The 21,539-nt window shown below is 46.2% G+C and overlaps 3 protein-coding genes across 14 annotated transcripts in view; 1 reads left to right on the top strand and 2 right to left on the bottom strand.

Annotated features, from left to right (window-relative positions):
- The window catches only part of MOB1B (MOB kinase activator 1B), a 40,277-nt gene extending 36,357 nt beyond the window's left edge, over positions 1–3,920 (bottom strand). For all 3 annotated transcript variants that reach the window (XR_007376801.1, XR_007376802.1, XM_048943507.1), the window contains exon 1: positions 2,471–3,920. Coding sequence is in view for 1 of the 3 variants with exons in the window: in XM_048943507.1 (XP_048799464.1) it covers positions 2,471–2,931 (461 nt within the window). In the remaining 2 variants the exon portion in view is untranslated. The remainder of the gene's footprint in view (positions 1–2,470) is intronic.
- Positions 3,921–7,500: 3,580 nt separating this feature from the next.
- GRSF1 (G-rich RNA sequence binding factor 1) lies at positions 7,501–14,475 on the top strand. Its single transcript, XM_048943506.1, has 10 exons — positions 7,501–7,692; positions 7,796–7,943; positions 8,371–8,526; positions 8,848–8,988; positions 11,000–11,129; positions 12,649–12,800; positions 12,943–13,067; positions 13,285–13,420; positions 13,599–13,682; positions 14,362–14,475. Exons 1-9 carry the CDS (start codon positions 7,507–7,509, stop codon positions 13,655–13,657), a joined length of 1,233 nt encoding a protein of 410 aa, XP_048799463.1. The 5' UTR covers positions 7,501–7,506; the 3' UTR covers positions 13,658–13,682; positions 14,362–14,475.
- A 1,884-nt stretch (positions 14,476–16,359) lies between these two features.
- The window catches only part of RUFY3 (RUN and FYVE domain containing 3), a 54,273-nt gene continuing 49,093 nt past the window's right edge, over positions 16,360–21,539 (bottom strand). For 8 of the 10 annotated variants that reach the window (XM_048943497.1, XM_048943500.1, XM_048943496.1 and 5 more), the window contains 4 exons: positions 20,151–20,230; positions 19,161–19,188; positions 18,106–18,180; positions 17,094–17,237 (listed from right to left, as the gene is read on the bottom strand). In XM_048943497.1, the coding sequence (XP_048799454.1) occupies positions 17,094–17,237; positions 18,106–18,180; positions 19,161–19,188; positions 20,151–20,230 (327 nt within the window). Of the gene's footprint in view, positions 16,470–17,048; positions 17,238–18,105; positions 18,181–19,160; positions 19,189–20,150; positions 20,231–21,539 lie in introns of those variants that run through there. The other 2 variants (XM_048943493.1, XR_007376800.1) reach the window with 2 other exon arrangements.

Here is a 21,539-nt window from a genome sequence, read left to right as displayed (position 1 = left end):
TTATTTTAAAAACAAAAACATGGCAAACAAACAAAAAAAACAGTTTCACAACTTTAATAATAAAAATATTTTCTTCTAAAGATGAATTATCTAGCTACTTTTTTACGTAAGTTTCGCCAGCGTAGGACAACACAAGCATCTTACCATATGGCACGCCTACCAGAACTATCTTTAATTTTTTCCCTTGGAGATGTAAGCTCCAATACCTGCAACCAAGCTACAATTTCGTCCTAGAGAAAACTTCTCAATTTGAGCTTTTTGGAACTAAAGATACTTCGTAGTTCAGCTCTCTTCATTTTACTTTTTTTAAAGATTCAAGACAACCTATAAAATCATTTCAGAGGTGTTTTCAGAAAGGAAAAAAATCAATCAGAAAGAGAAGGCAGTGAGGCTGAAAATAAAAACTGCTGCCAAAACGGAGCTGTATTAATCCAGTGACTCGTGGCAAAAGACGCCCTTTCTAAAACGTTATCCATAACAAGAGAAGACAATGGTTTCCCTTGATTTTGTTCTCCCACGTAGCTTTATGTGGCACTGGTCCTAGCAACAGAGAAGAATAGCACTGGCTTCGTCAGCAGACAGGGACGGCGCAACGGCTGCGAGGGGCCCCCAGCACCCTGCGCTATCCAGGCGCAATCAAGAGCAGGGCACAAAGTCTGCAAGCAGAACGGGGCTCTCGGTACTCGGCTGTCAAACTGACAAACTACAGCCAAGGCAGCGATGATAAACCTGTGTGACAGGTTCATCGTGATGTAGAGAACTCTTCTGGTGGGTGCACAACGACAACTTCAGGCTGCTGAGATCGAAACCAGGCATCTGTTTGCAAACAGACAGCAGTACCACTGAGGCAGAGAAAACAGCATGGACAAAGGAACAACTTGGTTACCTTCGTATCCAGGAAACCCTCGGTGAAAAAGCACTATGGAAAACTGTGGGAAATGTGGGGGTTTTGCAACACAAAAACAAGGTTGAACTAGTGAATATAAAGATATCCAACCACCATCACTGAACAGCTCTACCCAGATAACATGAAATCAAAGCTGAAGAAAAGGGGACAGTAACTTAAAAGAAAATAACTACTTGCCAATAGCACACAGGCAGCTTCCCAGGCCTCCTCGAGGCAACCTGGTAACATTATTTTTCCTAAATTCATTTCTAAACTGCAGCTGAGCAAAAGACTACACTGCCAACAACAGCTGAGACAGCTCTGCCAGCATTTCTGGATATGCCATGCAACAACTTCAGTTTTCACTTCTATTTTTCAACAGTACGTGAAACAATGGAAGGGGGGTGGGGGGAGGTTTGCTTTCCTGGGCTTCAGAAGTGTCTGGAAAAAAATATAAAAAAAAAATCTCATTACTGCCTGCAACAGAGGGTTTCATGCTTTTCCATTGCCAGTTAACCAAATGCCAAGGATTGTGAGGTCGTCTCATTTGCAAACCAAACTCCCAGGACACCGTTGTACGAGAAACCCTGTTCCCCTTCTCCATTGCAGCAGCTGGGAATGATGAAGGAGGGGGACAGCTGGGCTTCTTCTCATTAGAAGCGCCGCTCCCGGGTCCACCGACGGTCATTTGCGCCCACCTCTGGCGTGCGGCTCCGACCCCGCAGCTGAGCGGCGTCTCCTGGGACGAGGCGGCAGCAGCGCAGTTCCAGACGAGCGGCTCCGTTAGCGGCGTTAGAAGCTGGACGCAACGCGGAGCTCCGGGGGATGTCAGCTAGCGCCGGGCCGGTTTGTCTCCGCGAGAACGCAGCTCCCCAGATAACGCATCTCCCCCGAAGGAGGCCGCGGACATCTGGCGCTTATCAGCGGGAGCCGCTCGCAGCTGTCAGTCCCACGGCAGCAGTCCCGCGGCGCCCGCGCGTAGCAGGGAAGGCGACGGCCCTCCCTCAGCCCTCGGCAGCCGCCCGCCTTCCCTTCCCTAGAGCGCATCTTCACGTTAATTAATAGGTCACGGAACCGGTTTATGTTAATTGCCGGCAGTACCTCGTCTTTGTTCCCAAGGGGAGGGACCAAAGTTCATTCCGTTGTTGCCTACGAAGCGAAATTACAAAACGCACGGTCCCGCGCGCCCCTCGGTTGCCACTAACTCCTCGGGAAGCCTTCTTACGCCGCAACCGACGACTGCTCGCCCCACAGCACCGCCGCACCGCGCCGGACCGGCCTCCCGCAGCGCCTCCCCGAACACCCGGCGGTTTTCCCCGGACCCTCCTCCCGGCCCCGGCGGCCGCGCTCCCGAGCCCAGAACACGCCAGCGCTGTTAGCGCCGCGGGCCGGCTCACAAAGAGGGTGGGCAGCGCGCCGCTCCGCCGCGACGCGGAACGGTACGAGAGCGGCTGCCCCTCTCCCTCAGGGCGGCGGCCCCCGCCCGGCGGGACGGCACGGGGAGAGGAGGGCGAAGCGAGGGGAGGGGAAGGCCGCAGAAGCGGAGGGGTCAGCTTCCCCTCGCGCCCCTCGGCGCATACTCACAACAAGAAGCTCATGGCGACGGCGGGGGAGCGGGACCGGCTGCTGCTTGGGCTCGGCGCGGCTCGCGGCGGCGGCGCAGGGCGGGCGTGTGCGGGGAGAGCGCCGCGGGGCGGGGACGCGACACGACGCCTCCCGCGCGCAGCCCGCCCTTCCCGGCTCCGCTCCTCCCCGTGCCGCGGGGCGCCGAGGCCTCCAGCGGAGAGGTGCGCGGAGGGTTGGCTGGTGCTGGCAGCGAAGTCCGTTCCCCTTTGCAGCCCGTCCCGTGTCGGAAATCGGGCGTTCCAACACCCCTCTGCCCTGTGCGCCCTGGAAACGGTGACGGCCCTGTGGGTGTGAGCCCCCGACGGGGCAGCCCCCCATTTTAGGTACAGACCCGCTCCTGGCTGCGGTGGCAGCTTCCGGGCAGCAATGAGGAAGGCCCCAAGGTTTCTGATAAAGCAATGTGGTCTGTCCGCATCCATCAGCCCAAATTCCTTTCTGTGTGGCAAGTCTGTGGAGTGCAGGAACAGAGTGGCTCACTTTGCTTTAGCCAGGAACTCAGAAGGCACTACGATAGCACTCTATGTGCTGCCCCGGTTGCCTCAGCAGGTCAGTCGGTGGCATTATAATCACCCCACCACGGTGCAGTTCAGCTCCCCGCGCTCACAGACAACAGCTACATTCATTAAAGAACAGGAGACATTTGCTTCTGCATCTCTGCCCTCTTCACTCAAGAGCTCGGACTAAACAAACCTATCAAAATGGCCTCCAACACTTCAGAAGCATGGGTGTTTGATTTTCAAGCAATCTTTAACTAAGCTGGGGCCCACAGTCAGCTTGGGAGCGACACACCTCACAATGGAAGATATGGGCAGCTGCAAACTACTGAAGTAAAACAAAAATCCAGTCATGCCCTCAAGCTCCTGGCAGCTCCTCAGCACCCAACCTCTGCCCTGAACAGCCTCACCCTGTGTGAGCGTGGGCTGCAAACCATGCGTCCTCCTACCTGCAGATATTTCAGTACACCACAGTCAGTACCCCTGCAGCCCACGATGTTTTCAGAATAAACACAACCGCATCTTCGCTGGTGTTGTCCTGTGAAGAGAAAACTGAGGAAGCACGGTGTGCCACAGGAGACATCCATGTCACATCAGGCAGTGACTGCAGGCTGGCTTTTCAGGGCATTCATACCATCAAAACTGCAGGCTTAGTGCCACCTCCTGACAGCAGAAATGACAATTCCTGAGAGTCACTTCACATGAAAATCTGCCTCTTTTTGGCCAGCAAGAAGCCAGATAGATTCCAGAGAGGTAACAGACAGACCACAAGGTTCTGTCCTGGGGCCTGCAGACCATCCTGCAAGTAACACACCCACAGGCAGATGAGAGGAAAATCCACTTTGGGATTCATTGCTGGGAAAATTCGGCACACCCAAACGCACTGCAGTCCCATGCAGCACTCAGTTTCTGTCACTGCAGGGGTTTCTCTCAGGTGGTAACAAGAAGACTTGTCAGCTTCTCATGCTTTTAAATGCTGAAATTGCATTTCCTACATTCTGGCTCCTTCCTCCTGACCAAGTCCAAATGCCAGGTCAGCGCATTTCTAAGCAAATAAAAATTACACTGGTGGTTTTGGGCACTTTTAAAATGAAGCATTCTACCAGGCAGCAAAGGCTCAACAAACATTTCATGACACTTGCCATTTTTCTTTTGGCTGCGTTAATAAAAGTGGGCATGAAACGGACCTCAGGCACTTCTAACAAAGTTTGTCAGACTAAGTTGGCCACAGAAATTCAACAGAGAAAAAAAAAAATACTGCTAATCTTCCTGGCACGTTCACGCTGGGACGTGAATAACCTGCGTTCTCTGTTCCCACCCATACACTTCCTTCTACCCACAGAGCATTTTATTTTAGTGGCAAGTTAAAATTAAATGCCTCTTATTGCCACAGTCAGTAGGAAACACTTTGCCTGGGTGGCTGTCAGGAGAAACGGTTACATAATGTGTACTTTTGATGTCTGAGATTAGCATCGGTCTGCTCATGATGGCTACGGGCCATGAAGCACACGGACTGGCAGTGCTGCAGCCTTACATAAGGGCTGAGCTGCTCAGTGGCTCCAGCAAAGGCGCAGTGAATGTACCCAAACCCCGGCAGCTGTCATTTTGGTTTATGCATTGTACTGTAGGGCTGAAAGAATTGCTCTGAAAAGGCCCTCAAGCTGAGAAAGAGCTTTGGTCCCGAACCAGAGTTCTCAGCTTTTGTAGCAGAGATTATAACACAGCTCAGTAAATGCAGAACACTCAAGATGAACAAAAGTTTGAATAAGAACAGAATTTCAGTTTGAAATATAAATAAATACTGAGCTCTACAAGTATTCTCTCCACATTCTAGATTAAACCTATAGGTCTGACAATTTTTCAAATTAGGTACTTGACTGTGCATTGAGGTAAGGGATTTAATTTGCGTACAGGCAATCTCTAGAGGATAGCAATAGAAATGCAGCAAAGCGTTGAAGTATAAATATCACACTGAACCTGTGATCTGGACAGGTCACTGTTCTCTAAAAATAAAAATAAAATAAAAAGCAGCGCATGAAAGAATAACAGGAACTGCAAGGTATTATACAGTGGTCACCACATTCCTGAACCTTTGTTGCTGCTGGAAGTAGAAAGAGGAATAAACATGGTACGCTGTTGCCTTCAGCGCCATTACAGCACTCAGATGCCACGCCTGCCACAACCTTCATAGAAACCAGCGATTTGTGGAGGATCATCCCTACAAATCTCAACAGCATTTGTGGCACAGACACCATTTGCAGGGGCTTCATCTTAGTTTACCTTCTCTGCACAAAATATATTCTTTAGGTTTCATCAGGCCCAGCTTATCTCCTTCTGAATGCTGATAGCGTTGCACACACACAATTGTGTTATAGGGCTTTCCATGGAGAGTGAAGAGAGGCCTGATGCTAGAGTAACTTCAAGGAATAGTTCCAGAATATATCACACAGAATATAATTTTTTTCAATGACAGATTGTGCAGTAACCCAATAACCCAGCATCCCAATACAAAATAAGTTTAGGATGTACTTAGAGTGTTTTCTTTTTTCCTATGATCAAACAAGAGAATAGCTTGTATACACTAACTTCATGGTCAACAGCATGCTAGGGGCATCTTTTCAGTCCCTTTACACTTAGCACAACTGATTTACTCGGCTAGGTAGGCTTCATTCAACATCAGCACTGAAGAGTGAAGAATGCAAGTTCTGTTGCCTTAGGATGATTTTTTTTTTTCTTCAGATCCTAGCGATAAATTCAAAACTTCTCCCCCCTCACACCAGCCAAGAAGCCCAGAGATGCTCTGGAAACTTCAGTGTTGACAGATGCCCGGCAGAGCGGTGCCCTCTAAAGGTGACTGGCAAATACTGACAGGCTACAGGACGGAGTGGTGTGCTGGTTGTCACTGAACTTGGGATGAAGGTGCACTGGAGGCAAACTGGTCAGAAGACTTCTGTCTGGTAAGGAGAATCTGCCTTACACCTTGCTTGAACCCTAAACCTTCAAGAACAATTCATGTGCATAAAAGAGGAACACATGCAGCGCTCCCTTGACCTGCGGGATTCAAGAATCTGCTTATTCTGTGACAGCTTACAGTTCAGTCTGGAAGAGAGGATGCTCAGGGGCCTGTAAAGTGATCTGAAAGGAGGCTGAGGTAAGGTCGGGGTTGGCCTCTTCTCCCAGATAACAGCAATAGGACAAGAAGTAATGGCCTTAAGTTGTGCCAGGGGAGGTTCAAGTTGGGTATTAGGAGGTACTTCCTGTAGGAAAGAGGGGTGATGCAGTGCCACAGGCTGCGCAGGGAGCTGGTGGTGTCAGCATTCCTAGAGGTGTTCAAGAATTGTGGAGATGTGGCTTTGCGGGACATAGTCAGTGGGCATGGTGGGGATGGGCTGGGAGTTAGAGGTCTTTTTCAACCTTAAAGATTCTATGATTCTATGACAGCTAAGAAAAGGTAGATGTTGGAGAGAAATTACTAATTACCTAATTTTTTTTTTGGTACCTATGGAGTCTGCTTATTTAAAAACTTTAAAGATAAACCTGACGTTTAAAACTTGAAAAAAAAAAAACACATGAAGATGAACCACTTTAAAATTGAGTTCAATGCTCCTTTGAAAACGTGCATGCAATTCACATTGAAAACTCAAAAAATACTGGGAATCATAGTATCATGAAGGTTGGAAAAGACCACAAGACCACTAAGACCATCCAGTCCAACCCCAGCCCACCTCCACCATGCCCACTTTCCTCAGTGCCACATCTCTGCATTTCCTGAACACCTCCAGGGATGGTGACTACACCATCTCCCTGCGCAGCCTGTGCCACTGCATCGCTACTCTTCCAGAGAATTTTTTCCTAATACCCAACTAAAACCACTCCAGGCTCAATGTAAGGCCATTCCTGCTTGTCCTATCACTGTTACCCAGGAGAAGAGTCCAACCCCCACCTCACCACAGCCTCCTTTCAGGCAATTGCAGAGAGCCATAAGGTCTCCCCTGAGCTTCCTCTTCTCCAGGCTGAACAACCCCAGCTCCCTCAGCTGCTCCCATAAGACTTGTGCTCCAGACACACTGTTGCCCTTCTCTGGACACACTGCAGGCCCGATGTCTTTCATGTAGTGAGGGGCCCGCAACTGAGCTCAGCACTCGAGGTGCGGCTCACTAGGCTGTGTCCAGATGGAACGCTATTGTCAGGTGAGCATATCCTAATATCACGGCAACGCCTGTCCTATAGAGTCTGTGACATAAACAGTTTATAAAAGCAACGGCTGGAAACAGCGATATCACTTAGAGTAAGTTTACGGTTTTGAAACACAGACAAAAAACACAGAAGGGAAATTAGCGGGACGGCAGCACTACGGAACGACCCACCACCCCCAAAGCCACAACGCTCTCCCCCCTGCACCTCAGGCCGCCCGCCCGGGCCAGTCGCTTCCCGCCCTCCCCTGCCGGAGCTTCCTGGGAAGGGGAGGCGGAGCTGCGCTTACCTCTCCGCCCGCCGATCATGGCCGCCGCCGTCGCTCGCCGCGGCGTAGCCGCGTTGCTGCTGGGCCGCCGCCCGTGGCCGCTGCCCTCCTGCCTGCGCCCGCCGCCCGCCCGCCGCCGCCTCCTCAGCGCCGCCGCCTCCCTCGGGCCGGGAGCGTCTCAGGCCGCGGCCCCGCTCCTCGCCGCCGCGCGCCGCTACAGCCAGGTAGGGGCCCAAGATGGCGGCGGGCCGAGGGGCGCTGTGGCGGAGGCCGCGGGGGACGGCCGCGCGACTTCCCGCTTTTCCGCTGATGGCTCTCGATTGGCAGGTTATCGACTCGCCGACACAGGAAGGGCAGCTCGCGGAGCAGGACCCAGAGCCTCCCAAGGAAGAGTTCGAGGACTCCGTGTTTCTCATCAGGGCTCATGGCTTCCCCTTCGCGTGTACTAAGAAGGAGATGATGGCCTTCTTTGATAGTAAGGGAGCTGCTTGGCCTCCGTAACGGTTCACTGTGCTCTTACAAAACGTAACGATTAGCTAACAGTTAGTTAACGGAAAGAAAATAATATAAGGGCCTGCATCGTCCATTTACACAGCAGTGGAAGGTGCGAGTCATAGAACCGGGGAACCATGAAGGCTGGAAATGACCTCTAAGATCACCTAGCTAATCATCGGTCCACCACCAACATTGCCCGCTAAGCCATGTCCCTAAGGGACGCCAGACCCCTCTCTTTGTGAAAAGCACTGTGTGTTAGAGTTCAGGGTAGAAACGTGAGTTTCTCAGCATGCGCTTAGGGGAGGGGAACAGCTTTGTGCAGAACTCAAATGTTTAGTCTGGGATCAAAAGCTCCCCGTGCTTGACACAGCTGCACATATCTCTGTCCTGTGTTCCCCCATTTCCAGGCTGTAAGATTCGGAATGGTGAGAATGGCATACACTTCCTCCTAAACAGGGATGGGAGGCGCAGGGGAGATGCCTTGATCGAGCTTGAGTCAAAAGCAGATGTCCAGAAAGCACTAGAAAAGAACTTGAGATACATGGGCACACGTTACGTAAAAGGTGAGTTTGAGCAGCACAAGTTAAATGGAAAGAAAACATGATAGTTGGAACTGCTTGACTACAGGAACAGGCTGGTACCAGGGGGACAGTGGGGAGCAAAAATTGGCAAACAAGGCACTGCGAAGTCAAAGCTTTGTGAGCTGTGTGGGAATAGCAAAGTCACTTGTGATGTGGGGAACCATTGAGTTATATGGGAGCAGTGTGGGGAAAGAAGATGAAGTTGTGCATGTGTGAGGGGGGAAGGAGTGATGCCTTAGAAGAAAGTGAATGCGGAGCTACCTTCTCTGTACCATGAAGGAAAACATGTTTTGTGCCTTGCAGTCCATGAAATTCATGATAAAGATGTAGATGGCTTACTGCAGAGCCTGCGGTATGAGTCGCAAGTCATGAGCGATGGAGTCGTACTGCTCAGAGGCCTTCCGTTCGACTCCACAGAGGATGACATTGCAGATTTTTTTGCAGGTAAATCAAACTAATTTTTGCTCTCTGTTTATGAGGTGTTTTGTGCTCTGAGTTCATGTTTAGCTTAGCAGTCGTTCCCCTGAGAGCTGCAGCCATGAACACTTTAAGTAGCATCACAAACTGCTATCCTCCTGCTGTTAGAAGCAACTAAAGCTTTCTGAACAAGCTTTTGGCTCGAAGATCATTGGCTGCCTTTGACTTTCTGGACGTCTGTCTTAATGTCAGTATTTGCACCACTCATTTAGGGGGAAAAAAAAATAAAGGGAGGAATCTAAATTCAGGGTTTTTTTGCATTGAGATTGCTAATTGTACAGAAATTGCCAGAAAGAAAGATATATGCCTGTTAAAGGACAGAATCACAGAATTGTAGTGGTTGGAAAGGAATACTAGAGATCACTGAGTCAACCCCTGCTAAAGCAGTTCCCTACAGCAGGTCACACAGGAAGGCATCCAGTCAGGTCTTGAGTATCTCCGAAGGAGACTCTACTACCTCTCTGAGCAGCTGTTCCAGTATTCCATCACTCTCACAGTAAAGTTCTTTGTTGTGTTAATATGGAACTCCCTGTTGCCCATTTTCTGCCCATTGCCCCTTGTTCTGTTGCTGCTCACTGCCAAAAAGAACCTGCCATCAGCTTGACTCCACTTTAGATATTTGTAAACAGTGATGAGATTCCCCCCATCTTCTCTTCAGATGGAAGAGCCCCAGGTATCTTCAGGACAAGAGAGTGCAGCGTAGGGCTTTGCAATATTATCATAACAGATAATGTATGGTAACGTTAAAACTCTAGTAGCTAAGTTTAGTGGGTTTTTACAGTTTGGTTTTTTAAATAATGGCTTGTTTATGTGAATAGTTAGAATCATAGAATCATGAGTTGGAAGAGACTTTTAAAGGCCATCAAGTCCAACCCTCGGCAAGGAACAGAGATACCTAAACCACATCATGATGCTTAGAGCCTTGTCCAGCCTGACCTTGGGTGTTTCCAGGAACAGGGCTACCACCACCTCTCTGGGCAGCCTGTGCCACTTCTAGCTTAGTTGTTGCAGAACTGCTCAGCCAAGCAGCTCTTGAGTAGAATGTGTGTTCCCTGCCCTTAGGGCTGAAGCAAGTCAGCTGATTTCTGCATATACTTAATAGAAAAGAAGCTTTCCTGGTGTTTGCAGAAATAATCAGCATTTCTCAGGAGATCAGGTTGTAGAGTAAACAGGCTGAGGGAGTTGGGCTTGTTCAGCCTGGAGAAGAGAAGGCTGCGGGGTGACCTCATTGCAGCCTATCAATACCTGAAGGGAACCTACACCCAGGAGGGGAGTAAACTCTTCAAAAGGGCTGACAACAGCAGGACTAGGGGAAATGGTTTTAAGTTGAAGGAGGGAAGATTTAGGTTAGATGTTAGGGGGAAGTTCTTTACTAGGAGAGTGGTTAGGCCCTGGAACGGGCTGCCCAGGGAGGTTGTGGATGCCCCGTCCTTGGACGTGTTTAAGGCCAGGTTGGACGGGGTCCTGGGCAACCTGATCTGAATGTGGATGTTTGGTGGCCCTGCTAGGCAGGGGGGTTGGAACTACATGATCCTTGGGGTCCCTTCCAACCCGGGTGATTCTATGATTCTATGATTCTATGATTCCTTCTGGTGTTTCTCCTACTGCCGGTGGGCATGGCCACAGTTCTCCAGCACTAAGGTTCAATGACAGCCAATATGATGCCAAATGTGAAGGTCACTGGCTGTAGTTTTTTTAATTGATCACCAACGGTCACATAATGTTTAAATCAATCTGTTGCAGAGCTGTCACTGGCAATTAAGGCTTCTGCGAAAGCTAACATAAAATAATTTGGAATTTTTTGAAAAGTTAAAAATACATATATATTTTGGCTGATGGGAAGTTATTTCAGGATTAGGAGCTGCTACGTTCATTTGCCCAAACAAGGAGTTAGGGAAGAGATAGACAGATGTCTTTCTAAGCCATAGCACAAGTTCCTAACAATGTAAATGCCTTCTTCTCCCCATCCTGCTAATAGGTTTGCGGATAACTGACATAACTTTTGTTTATCGGGGAGAAAGAAAAACTGGAGAAGCTTATGTGCAGTTTGCAGCTCCGGAAATGGTAGCTAAAGCCCTACTAAGGCATAAGGAGTACATGGAGAATAGGTAGGTGCTTTGCTATGGTTTAGAGGGTAGAAGAACTTGGTATAAAGCATGCGGTGTGACTTATAGCTTGCCTCTCAGCATAATATCAGCTGCTTTGCCTGTTATCTCATACTCAGATTTAGTTTTTCTTTGTGTTTGTCCCCCTGCCCATGTTAAGCCACTGCTCTGCAGGTGTACCCAGTAATTCAGTGACCTGACATATTTTCCTACCCTCCAATAGGGATTAATTAATTCACATTTTGCCATTATTTTCTTTTTTGTTGTGATGGAACATGGAACAAGGCTTTAATTGACTCACCTACCCAGCTTCATATACCTGAGTAACTACTGAAGAAACTATTTCCAAAGTTTCCAAAACTGCTGCCAACATTTTTTGTCATTTGTCCAGAAAAGTTATTTGTGCTGAGCCCTGGTGCAGGGATGCTGAGCTGTGAGCTCAGTCAGGCTGTACATGAGATTATTTCCTTTACTGTGTCTGCTCTTGCTGAGAAGAGAGGAAATATGGATAGCCACATTCCCCCCTTCTCCGTGGCATTATTTCTTCTGTTCTGTGGAAATGTCTGACTAAACACCGAATAGTTAAACCTATGTGAGGCCCAGCTGGTACTGTTGCCAGCTCTGAAACATTGGAGGGTCTGAGTAAGGGGCTCTGGCATAGATGGCTAGAGACAGAAGTGCAACTTTATACTTAATACTTTATATATATAATACTTTATACTTAAATTTGGGAATAGGATGCTTTTTTCCAACTACTTCTTTCTGCAGCATAAGTGGGATTTTGCTAGATTTCCATAACATTGCATTACATCTTGGTGTATTTCTCCTGCAACTTTTATGCACACCTTATTACATTTCATCCTACCAATTTCATAGCAGTAAAATCTTAGGCTCCCCTGAAGTATTTAGTATGGTCCTATGCATCTTGTGTATCTGCTTGCTTAGTTAGTCTGCTTTGGGATTGAGTCATATAGATATATATAGATTTTTATTTATTTATTTATTTATTTTAACTGAAAGTTGGAGTGATCAGGATAAGCAGTTTGCAGAAGTACATTGGGGGAAAAGAAACTCCTTTATAAGGCTGTTCAAAAGGCTGCATGCTACTGCAGGAAAGAGAATGTCTTTAAGTAGTGCTGCATTTCTGCAGCAAAACATAGCTTTGACATGTAAGCCATTGATGTTAACTCCTGAAAGAATTTCATGTAACACCAGTCACTAAAGATCTTGTCAGAACAAACTGGCTCACAGCATGTGGGTTTATACATGAGATTGAGTGCCTCATTACACATTGAAAATCAATTTCATAGACGTTACTGTACAATCTAAATAAGTTCTTCAAAACTACTGCTTGCCAGTTAACCCCAAATTGTAACTGCACACCATCTGTGGCTCTCACAGAAAATATGTGAGCAGAGCTGAGACAGGAGAACATTGTGCACAGTAACTGTACTGTTTCAAATGCCTGAGTTCTTTGTGGAAGTACAGGGAGTGCCATGTAATTGTTTCCTTGTAATCCTAGATATATAGAAGTATATATAAGTACAAAGCGTGAAATGCAGAGGCATTTGTCTCTTCGCAAGGAGATGATAAGACTGAGAAGAGAGCTTGGATCCACTGTGGAAGAAAGGGAGTCGGATTCCACCAGAGGCTCCAGTGCCGAAAGAGAGAAGGGTGAGCCTGGCCCTGTAGCATGCGTGTGTTCTTTGAGGCACCATCACTGTCTGCTGCTGAGAGCACGACCCTGCTGTCACAACCTTCATGTAAGGAAAGCGATAATTGTAGGTGTTAATGATGTTTCTCCTCCCTTCCACAGAAGTGGCTAGCGAAGCAGCAGAAAGCTCAGGGCCTTCTTCGCAATCCGGGAGCATCTTATCATCACTACGCACCGTCCACGTGAGGGGCTTTCCTACACAAGTTAGCGCCCAAGACATAATAGATGTAAGTAGCAGTAAAAGTATGCATCAAATTTAGTTGTTGGCTGTGCATCGACTTCACCTGGAAGGGGAGGGAGTCTTGTGTTTCTCATGTGCTCAGTTCCCATGGCTGGATGTGGGTTATGAGCAAAAACATGAGGTTTTCTGGTAATGGAGTGTTTTCTTCTTGATTCTTTCTCACTACATTCACCTTTTGGATCCCTGTTTTTCCTTCTTTTCAGTTTTTTGCTCCTCTGAGGCCCAGAAGGATCCTATTAGAATACAACTCCGATGGAGTTGCCACAGGCGAAGCTGACGTGCATTTTGAGAGCTATGATGACGCAGTTGCTGCAATGGCTAAGGAGAGGGCACAGCTGCGTAAGTAAAGAGGAAAGGAGTTCCACAACTCCAAGACGTAGATCCTCAGGTACTTTGGCCGTTCTTGTCTAGCTACTGGTAGTACCCTATGCAGCAGGATTGTTTGAAAACCAGATTTCCAGATTATCCTATCTGCAAGTCTCTGATTGCAAAATACCTTTCCCATGTTGTTCCCTAGAGTTTGGTGCTGTTGAAGTATTCCCAAAGGAACATCCAAAGGCTGCAGGACACCACTAGTGACAGCGGCGAGATCTCAGATTTGGTGAGTGCATCCTTCTTTTCAATTGTTCCTTTTTCATTGTTAGTATACTTCATACTTTGAATTTCAAATAGCATCTGGGCTGTTAATTAGAGCAAGTGGCTTAAGCTGATCATCACAGCTAATCTGAGGTGAGGCATCAAGCCTAGGCACACAGGCCTGTGCATTCAGACTACCCGAAAACAACTTTTTGTGGCAGAGGGGTAGCAGTGCATGTCTGAGGTGACAGCCAGAGCTGGCAGAGGTTGCTGCACTACACAGTCACCACACCACCTCCCTGGGACTCACCCTGGCACAGCTGAGGCCTGCTGGAATGTGCCAGAATGCTTTTTCTACTTGCATTTTCCTCTTCCCCTTGCAGCTGTGCTAGTTTTCACCTGTTAGAATTTCTGATGTGGCTGCAGTCTCTAGCACGGAAGTAGAGGAGTAGCACCCAGAACTGCTTCTGGCTCCCCTCTGTGTATGACTTACTTCAGCTGCACGTGGCAGTTCTCTCTCACAGGCTGTTTGCATCTTATCCTTTTGGGTGACATTTTTTGAAAAATGCTAAATTCTACAATTGCAGTATTGGCAGCAATACTTTGAAATAAAATGCAGTGGTGCATTTTCAGAAAAAGAGAATAATAAGCTGCAATGAAGTAGTGATGGTTTCTCTCTTTTTTTCCCCCCACTTTCTTCATAGGTCAAAGTGAACGCATTCCTAGGGTACAAGCAAAGATGGAGTTGCTGCTCAATTACAAGGATAAGCTGTATAAAATACCATTTGGATTTATGTAACAGCATGTAATAAAGCGTGTTGATACATCATAGAAAGACTGTCTGTCACAAAGGTAGAAAAAGCTGTTTTGGAGGAATGGCAAATACTGCGGGACAAAGCAGTTCTAGTCTTAAGCTGCACAGTGCTAACAAAGTATTAACAACACCAGTGTGGACAACTAACAACAATCAAGTGGTCTAAGATCCCAATACACAGAAGGCAGCGAACATAGCTTATTCCTCGTTCCTGCTGCCATGTATCTTTAATTTCTTTGTTGGCATCTGCTACTGGTTTTGAAATACTTTCATAGCCATAGCCAAAGCAGAAGGGAAAGACCACTCAGGACACAGGAGCCAGATGAGAAAGTTTTTATTACTACATGTGGAACAAAATTAATATCAGAAAAACTGCTATCTGCTCCCCCCAGTCCAAATGTCCAGGTATAAACCCAAAAATTCAGCATTACCACCAGTATGTGAGTAAATGTGCCTTGAACATTTGCAGCATCATAAAGCACAACAACCAGTACTTAAAAGCAGAGCCCTTCACTGAGTCAAAGAAATCAGGAAGGAGTTGTGTGTGAACACAGATAGCTGACATCATCATCTCACACCTTTTCAAATGCCAGTTTTAATTACAGCAACCAGAGCCCTATTTTGAAGGATTTTCAGCTGCCTCTGTAAAGGGCTGTTTGCATACTGTAACTGTAAAGGACCTGCTCGAGAACTGTTCTGCTTTAAAGATAAGCAGAATAAAGAATAAAGACACAAAGATCATTTTAGCCTTCACTTCAAGCAAGAATTGCAGCAGCCACTCCTGCTGAACAGTGGGAAGTTATGTAGAGGTCGCAGATAAGCTGTCACTTCAGAGCTGTGAAATTGCTCGGATGTACCAGCATTAAAGTTACTTCACAGTAAGTGCCTGGTTTCCAGTTAAATCCTTCAGCACTGAAATTGCCTGGGTCAGACTTTCTCCTGCAGAATGAGTCTCTCTGGATTTGGATGCAGGAATTTGCAATCTCTTAAGAGTGTACCAATGTGTACACAAAACTTACAAATTTGTTATCTTGTGCCTTAGCTATGGCATCTCACCCCGTGAAAGCAGTGTTTGCTCACACTTGAATTCTAGGCTTCTCAAATTTCAACACCACTCATAATTTCTTGCCTACTTCAAAGGATAGCAGCAAGGTAACTACCACAAAGGGCAGAAAAAGGAAAACTCTGAAGCTTGCTCCCCTTTGTTTAGTGCTCCGTCTATGAAGGGCAATGAGGGGAGGTGGAGCGCTTGGACAGCTGAATACACTGAGGCCTGCAAGGAACTAGGAAAGAAAAGTTTCTGGGACAAACTAACTCTAGCACCAACCATGTGAAAAACCCCAACTCTGATATACTTTTTAGTGCAGTTCCAGCCAGTCTAATGAATTCCTCTGAGGAATTACACAAATTTTATTAGGGGAGAGTAGCTTAGAGCCAGATGCCTTTGTCACATATAAATACATCAATTTTCTATAGTTTACAAAACATCCTGTGGCCCTGAAGACTGAAGTAGGCTTCCAGGATCAGACCAAATAAACTGACGTGAAGCATATGTGCTTTATGAGGAAGTCACCAATACTTTTTGGAGTAACGTGTCCTTGAAGCCACAGCAACAAAGATTGATGGAGCACAAAGTATGAAAACTTCTAAAACTGTTTTACATCAGGATATCTTAAAGGTGAAAAGCACTGTTGAGTTCATCTCACTTTCATTTTGATCTAATGCAAAACCAGTGAAATACCAGCTGTATTAAAATCACTTTTTTATGTACACAAAGGAGAGAGGTGTGAAGACGTGGCCTTAAACCTTCTGTGCAATGGTAATTTGTAACTAAAAATTTGTAACTAAACCGTTGGAACTCCTATTCCCCCAGAACATCAAGATAGAGGTTCTGTAGCTCTTTGGATTGGCCACCATTTTGTGGTCACGAAGTCACAGTGAGGGTCTCCAGTAGGAAGGTCAGAGATGCCTTTAAAATCTTAGCCCTCTCTGAAGTCCCTAAAAATAAAGGATCATTTCACAGCTTTGTTTGATAATGATTTGCATAGCAAGCCTACTGCTGGAGGACTGGATCAAAGAACAGAGTCAGAAAATGCTTTTTTTTGTTGTTGTTGGTATTGTTACCTGGACTCCTGGCACTGAAGGAGCACAGTTGAGCCAGATTGTCAAAGACAGCAGGAAAAGGGGAAATGGTGTTTCAAGTGCAGCCAGACATGAGGATTAGAAAATGCTCTCATTTTGCTTTTAGTGAGTCATTGCTTAGCAGCAGCATGCCCTCACTTGACACGCTTCTGCCTTGCACACACAGACACATGGTTCTTTCTTGGGTGGGGGCTCTGTTCTTGCAGCATCCTAAGGCTGCCTGATCACGCCTTACGGCCACTTGGTGTGACATTCCTCAAGCAGTTCTCCTCAGCACAAGCCCAGGTCAGAGAGCTGGCAGATTTTTGTAGAGGGGAAGCTCAGGGTGTTCTGTTTGCAGTCTCTTGACTAAAACAGCATAAAGCTGCTTTCCCCCTCCAAACAACACAGGTAAGCGTCTTCAAATTCCCCTTGAACAACTCCAGAGACAATCACCTGCTACAACAATTTGTATGGTCTCACCACACTGCAGCCTGCCTCCTACAAGGGACTGTTGGAATACTGCTGGATGAGTTGCTTGTGACAGGGATTGCAGACACGCTCTGGGTTAATACTGGACGGGAGGGGCAGCTCATTTGCTGAACAGGCTTCACAGAAGATACCACCACAGTTCTTGCAGATATTCTGGAGGAAGAGTACAGAAAAATTACAGGATACTAAAGACACAGGTCAAAAAAACAAACTTGAGTTTTCTCTCTATAACCTTCAGTTAACTCAAATCCTCTACTGGACGAGAGAAAGATGCCCCCTCTGAAGACCAGAAACTTGTCCTTGTGCTCAGGACCAGGCTACTGTGGAGCTCATTATGTCAAAGAGCAGGTGAAGACTTGTAGTAAAGGTAGGTAGGAGTTACCAAAAATGAAGCATTCAAGTTTTAATTGCTTCAGTCCGGTTGCAGCTAGAGCATTTTGTCACAAGTGATGCACATTTATTTTATAGCCATATAAATATACTGGACAGACCAGTCACCACTCTGAAAGCTCCCTAGCCAGGTGACCTTGCTGTGCTCCCTTACTTCCTCCTAGATATTTCCAGGGGCTATTTGGAAACGTGGTACTGGTCCATCTCTATGCAAGAGTGGAGGTCAGAGCCCTGCATGCCAGAAGCTGGCCTCACTCGCACTGCCTGGAAGGAGCAGTTTGTCCCCAGCTTCCCAGCAAAGCCCTCTGGTTCAAATCTTGGTAGGTGAGGTAAACCAGGGGAAAATACAACTAAATGACACCTGCTTCCTCATCTCTTAAGTACGCAACAACAGTGAGACCAGAATGTTCACTGCACTGATAACAGTTCAGAGCGCCTTGACTGTTTCCTTACAAACTGCTCCTCAGCATCAATGAAGGAAAGTGGAGCTGCAAGTGTTAACAATCCTTGCTTCTAATCGATCTCAGAGACTGCCTGGGAAAACACCTTGACCATCTCATTAAGAATATAAATAAAAGGAAATGCACATTCACCACACAGCTGAGATGACAGTGTAAATCCTTGGAGTTACCTTTTTCTTGCTTCGGCTGCTTTCTTCTTGGCAGAGCTGGCAGATCTGAGCATTTCCAGGTCCTGATGGCTGTTCCTGAACCCACAATAAAAGCCAACACATTCTGCTTTATTTGCCTGCTTTCCATGGCTTTGGTAGCAAAGCTCTGTGGATGATCCTTATTTTACAACAGGGATGAAGACTTCACACTGTTGTGTTTTTAAGCCCTCCCTTTTACACAGTGCACCAGGAAGCCACACAGGACTAACACATTTATTTGCAGGACAGCTGCACTAAAATCTGAAGGGTACCTGTAATAGTGATATTTGCTGTCCCTCACTAAAAAGCTTAGAAGTAACCAAAATCAACTAAGAGGCTGAGTCCTAAAAAGTCACCCTCTCCTCTTCAGCACTCAGCCCAGCTGGCAAACCTGAGTTCCAAGGGTGGACCAAGAAGCACGGTACAGCTCTACAAGCCACGCACTATGCAGCTTTGTTTACAGACCTACACAGAGATTACTGGGCCCAGCAGCAAGGCAGGGGCTGTGGGGAACAAAATCTCTTTTTTCACCAGGAATAATTGGTGATGATGGTAGAAATTCCTGGTAGATGGGACTAAATGTGCATTGTAGCACCCTGTTGAGAGTTGGTGGCTCTAGCCAGGCCTTGCCAGGCACCCAAGGGAGAAAGAACACACTTGGGTCAATTTGACATACACAGAAGCAGCCAACCAAACACAAACAAGTAACTCTTCCCCTGTAGCCTCCAAAGGAACTTGCAAAACCCTAACCCAGACCAAGGATGTTACACACTGCCATTTTCACAAAATACAAAATTATGCCTTCCTTGTTCTTTTTCAAGACACTAACCCAGAAAAGGCATGGGGCAAAGGAATTACAAAAGGATTTAATATTAGTTCCAAAATAACACACTTTTGTTGAGGGAATGAAATAGACTCACATAAATGCAGCGCTGACAACTAAAAGCCTTTCTACTGAGATAAGCAGCACTGTAGTGACCCAGGAGCTCCCCCAGCACACTCGCTAGTATTTGAATGCAAGAAAAGGCATCACCAACCTGCTCCTCCTGAGTGCTGCTCTGTAACCTAGAAGAGAAAACCATCATTAGTTTGAGCCAGTGCCTCAATCACACTGCTACTTATGAGAAAAACACAGGGACTATGTATCAAAGGACCCTTCATCCTGTTATTAAAATCCTACCTGCGCTCATTTCTGGTTTTATTTCTTCAAAACCACACTGCCAAGCCTGCTCACACATGAGAGCTGAAGCACATATAAGCTTCATCAAACAGGAAAGCAAAGAGGCAGCAGTGACTGGTGCTCTAGAATGAATATTGCCAGCTGAGGCAGCACACTCTTGGCTAAATAGAAATGCTTGTAAAATGACTTCAGAAGAGAAGAAAAAAGGGGAGCATGAATGTGGAAAAAGCAATTTAGACAGCACACACAGTTTAGAAGTAGCTTTGAAGTTATGACTGCAAAATGTTTGATCCTCTAGATCTGGGAACAGAGAATGGTTAAGTTCTGTTGTTATGAAGACTTCCAGACAAATGGGCAGACCAATGTTCATAGCTTACACACTGTGAGACAGGTGCAAAAAGCACAAGACTGGAAGGTATTTAATGGCCAAATAAAAAGACCTGAATAGAGCTTATGATATTTTTAAGACAATACTTTTCCAATCACCATTTTATCAGCATTCAGCACACTGTCAGAGCAGGGCACATTGTCACTGGCATTGAGAGTAGTTCAAAAAAGCTGTCTCTAAGCAACACCCTCATTACAGAGTTCTTCCCTATTTGTCTTTAAACGTATCTTCACATTCAAAAACAAATCTTCATCTTACCTTCCAAATGCCAAACAAATCCTATCACAACAATCTGAAAATGTGGAGAGATTTCAACAATGGGGCAGGAGGCTGAAATGCTTTCTTAGCCAGGGAAATCATGCTATTCCAAAATTCCCATCCAGCAACAAAGAAATCAGAGAAGGAGGAGCAAGAATCAGAAAGAGAAAAGACAAAAATGAGATGCACTTTCTTCCATACTTATGTGGCAGGACACTGTTTTCCTCTCTCGGGGGCTGTTTCAATTTGGTGTTTTCCTCTTGGATTTTGAGCTTCCCATCCTACCAAAGAGGATTTACTGGTCAGTCAAACGATGTTAGCATGCTAACAAAGAGTTCACCTTTGCCACACTGCTGACACTGCAGAGGGAGAATTGAGTTTTGTACTTGGAGAACACTGATCACACTGTCCCCGCCTTGGCATGGGCATACAAAAGCATAAAAACACAAATGCACCCCAGGAGCAGCTCTGTATTTTATTTCTGCTATGAAGAAAAGTTGATTTCAAGTTTCAAAGCTGGATTCTTAATCATGTCCAATGGTTTCCTTTTACTAGAGGACAAGAAACTTCAGTCACTTTTTAAAGTTATTAGTTTGTATAGACTGATCAGGGCAACAAATCCTCTCAGCAAGGAAAGAAAGATCCTCCCTTCCACTCCCCAGCTAAGAACTGGGTCATAGCTTGAGCCAGGCAGGTACATAAGAACACTTGGAAACACAACCAGGTCAAAAATAGTCTGCAGCCTACATGTCAAGCGCTGGCAGTTACCAATGCATGCACAGTTCTGGTGTTGCAACTATAATCTCAATGAAGCCCTTACGTTCTTGAAAATGCAAACTTCCATTGGACCTAGAACCATTTACAAGTTTTGTGGCAAAACAAAAATCTGTTATGAAACCTTTTTTTTTTTTGCACATTGCCCCATCTGCTCCCAGCAGGATCATCCTTGCTGAGTAAAGGAGGCTAACTTTACTTTTGTATTTGGAGAATACTGATCTCACTGCTCCCCCCCCGCCATCAGCCACTTCCACACCCAGTGACACACCGTCAAACAAGCAGCAGAAAAAAGCAGCTAGTTATCATGATGTGTAAGTAACTTCACTGAACACTGGATAGGGAAAAGGGAAAAAAGAAACAAAAACAGAAAGGAATGGTTAAAGCAGCCCAGGGGAGTCCAGTAAAGGCAGGTCTCAAGTGCTGCAATGTACATCAGAATTTTGGAAGCCACCTCTGCTATTTCCCAATTCTCAAATTTATGAGTATTGCTCTCCTAAACAACTGCCAGTTCCCAGCAAAAGAACCTCTTTCAGTTTACAGAAAAAGCTGTAGGGCAGATTTTTGCTTTCAAAGGCAAATGACTTCTAAAAAGGGAGTTTCACTTGGGGACTATCAATCTTACTCATGACATTACCACTTCACTTTCTTTTTTTTTTTTTTTAAAAAAAAAACAAAAAAAGAAAACACAATCAATGTGCTAATGCATTAAAAGCACTGCAAGTGACTTGTGATGCTCTCAAAAGGTAATTTTGTTTTCCAAATTGCATTGCTTTTCCAGGAGAATCTCCCTTTTTATGACACAAAAATCACAAG

Source organism: Lagopus muta, chromosome 4 (assembly GCF_023343835.1).
Source record: "Lagopus muta isolate bLagMut1 chromosome 4, bLagMut1 primary, whole genome shotgun sequence".
NCBI classification, from domain to species: Eukaryota; Metazoa; Chordata; class Aves; order Galliformes; family Phasianidae; genus Lagopus; species Lagopus muta.
The sequence above is the reverse complement of the archived record's forward strand: the minus strand, read 5'-3'. Positions and strand labels throughout refer to the sequence as shown.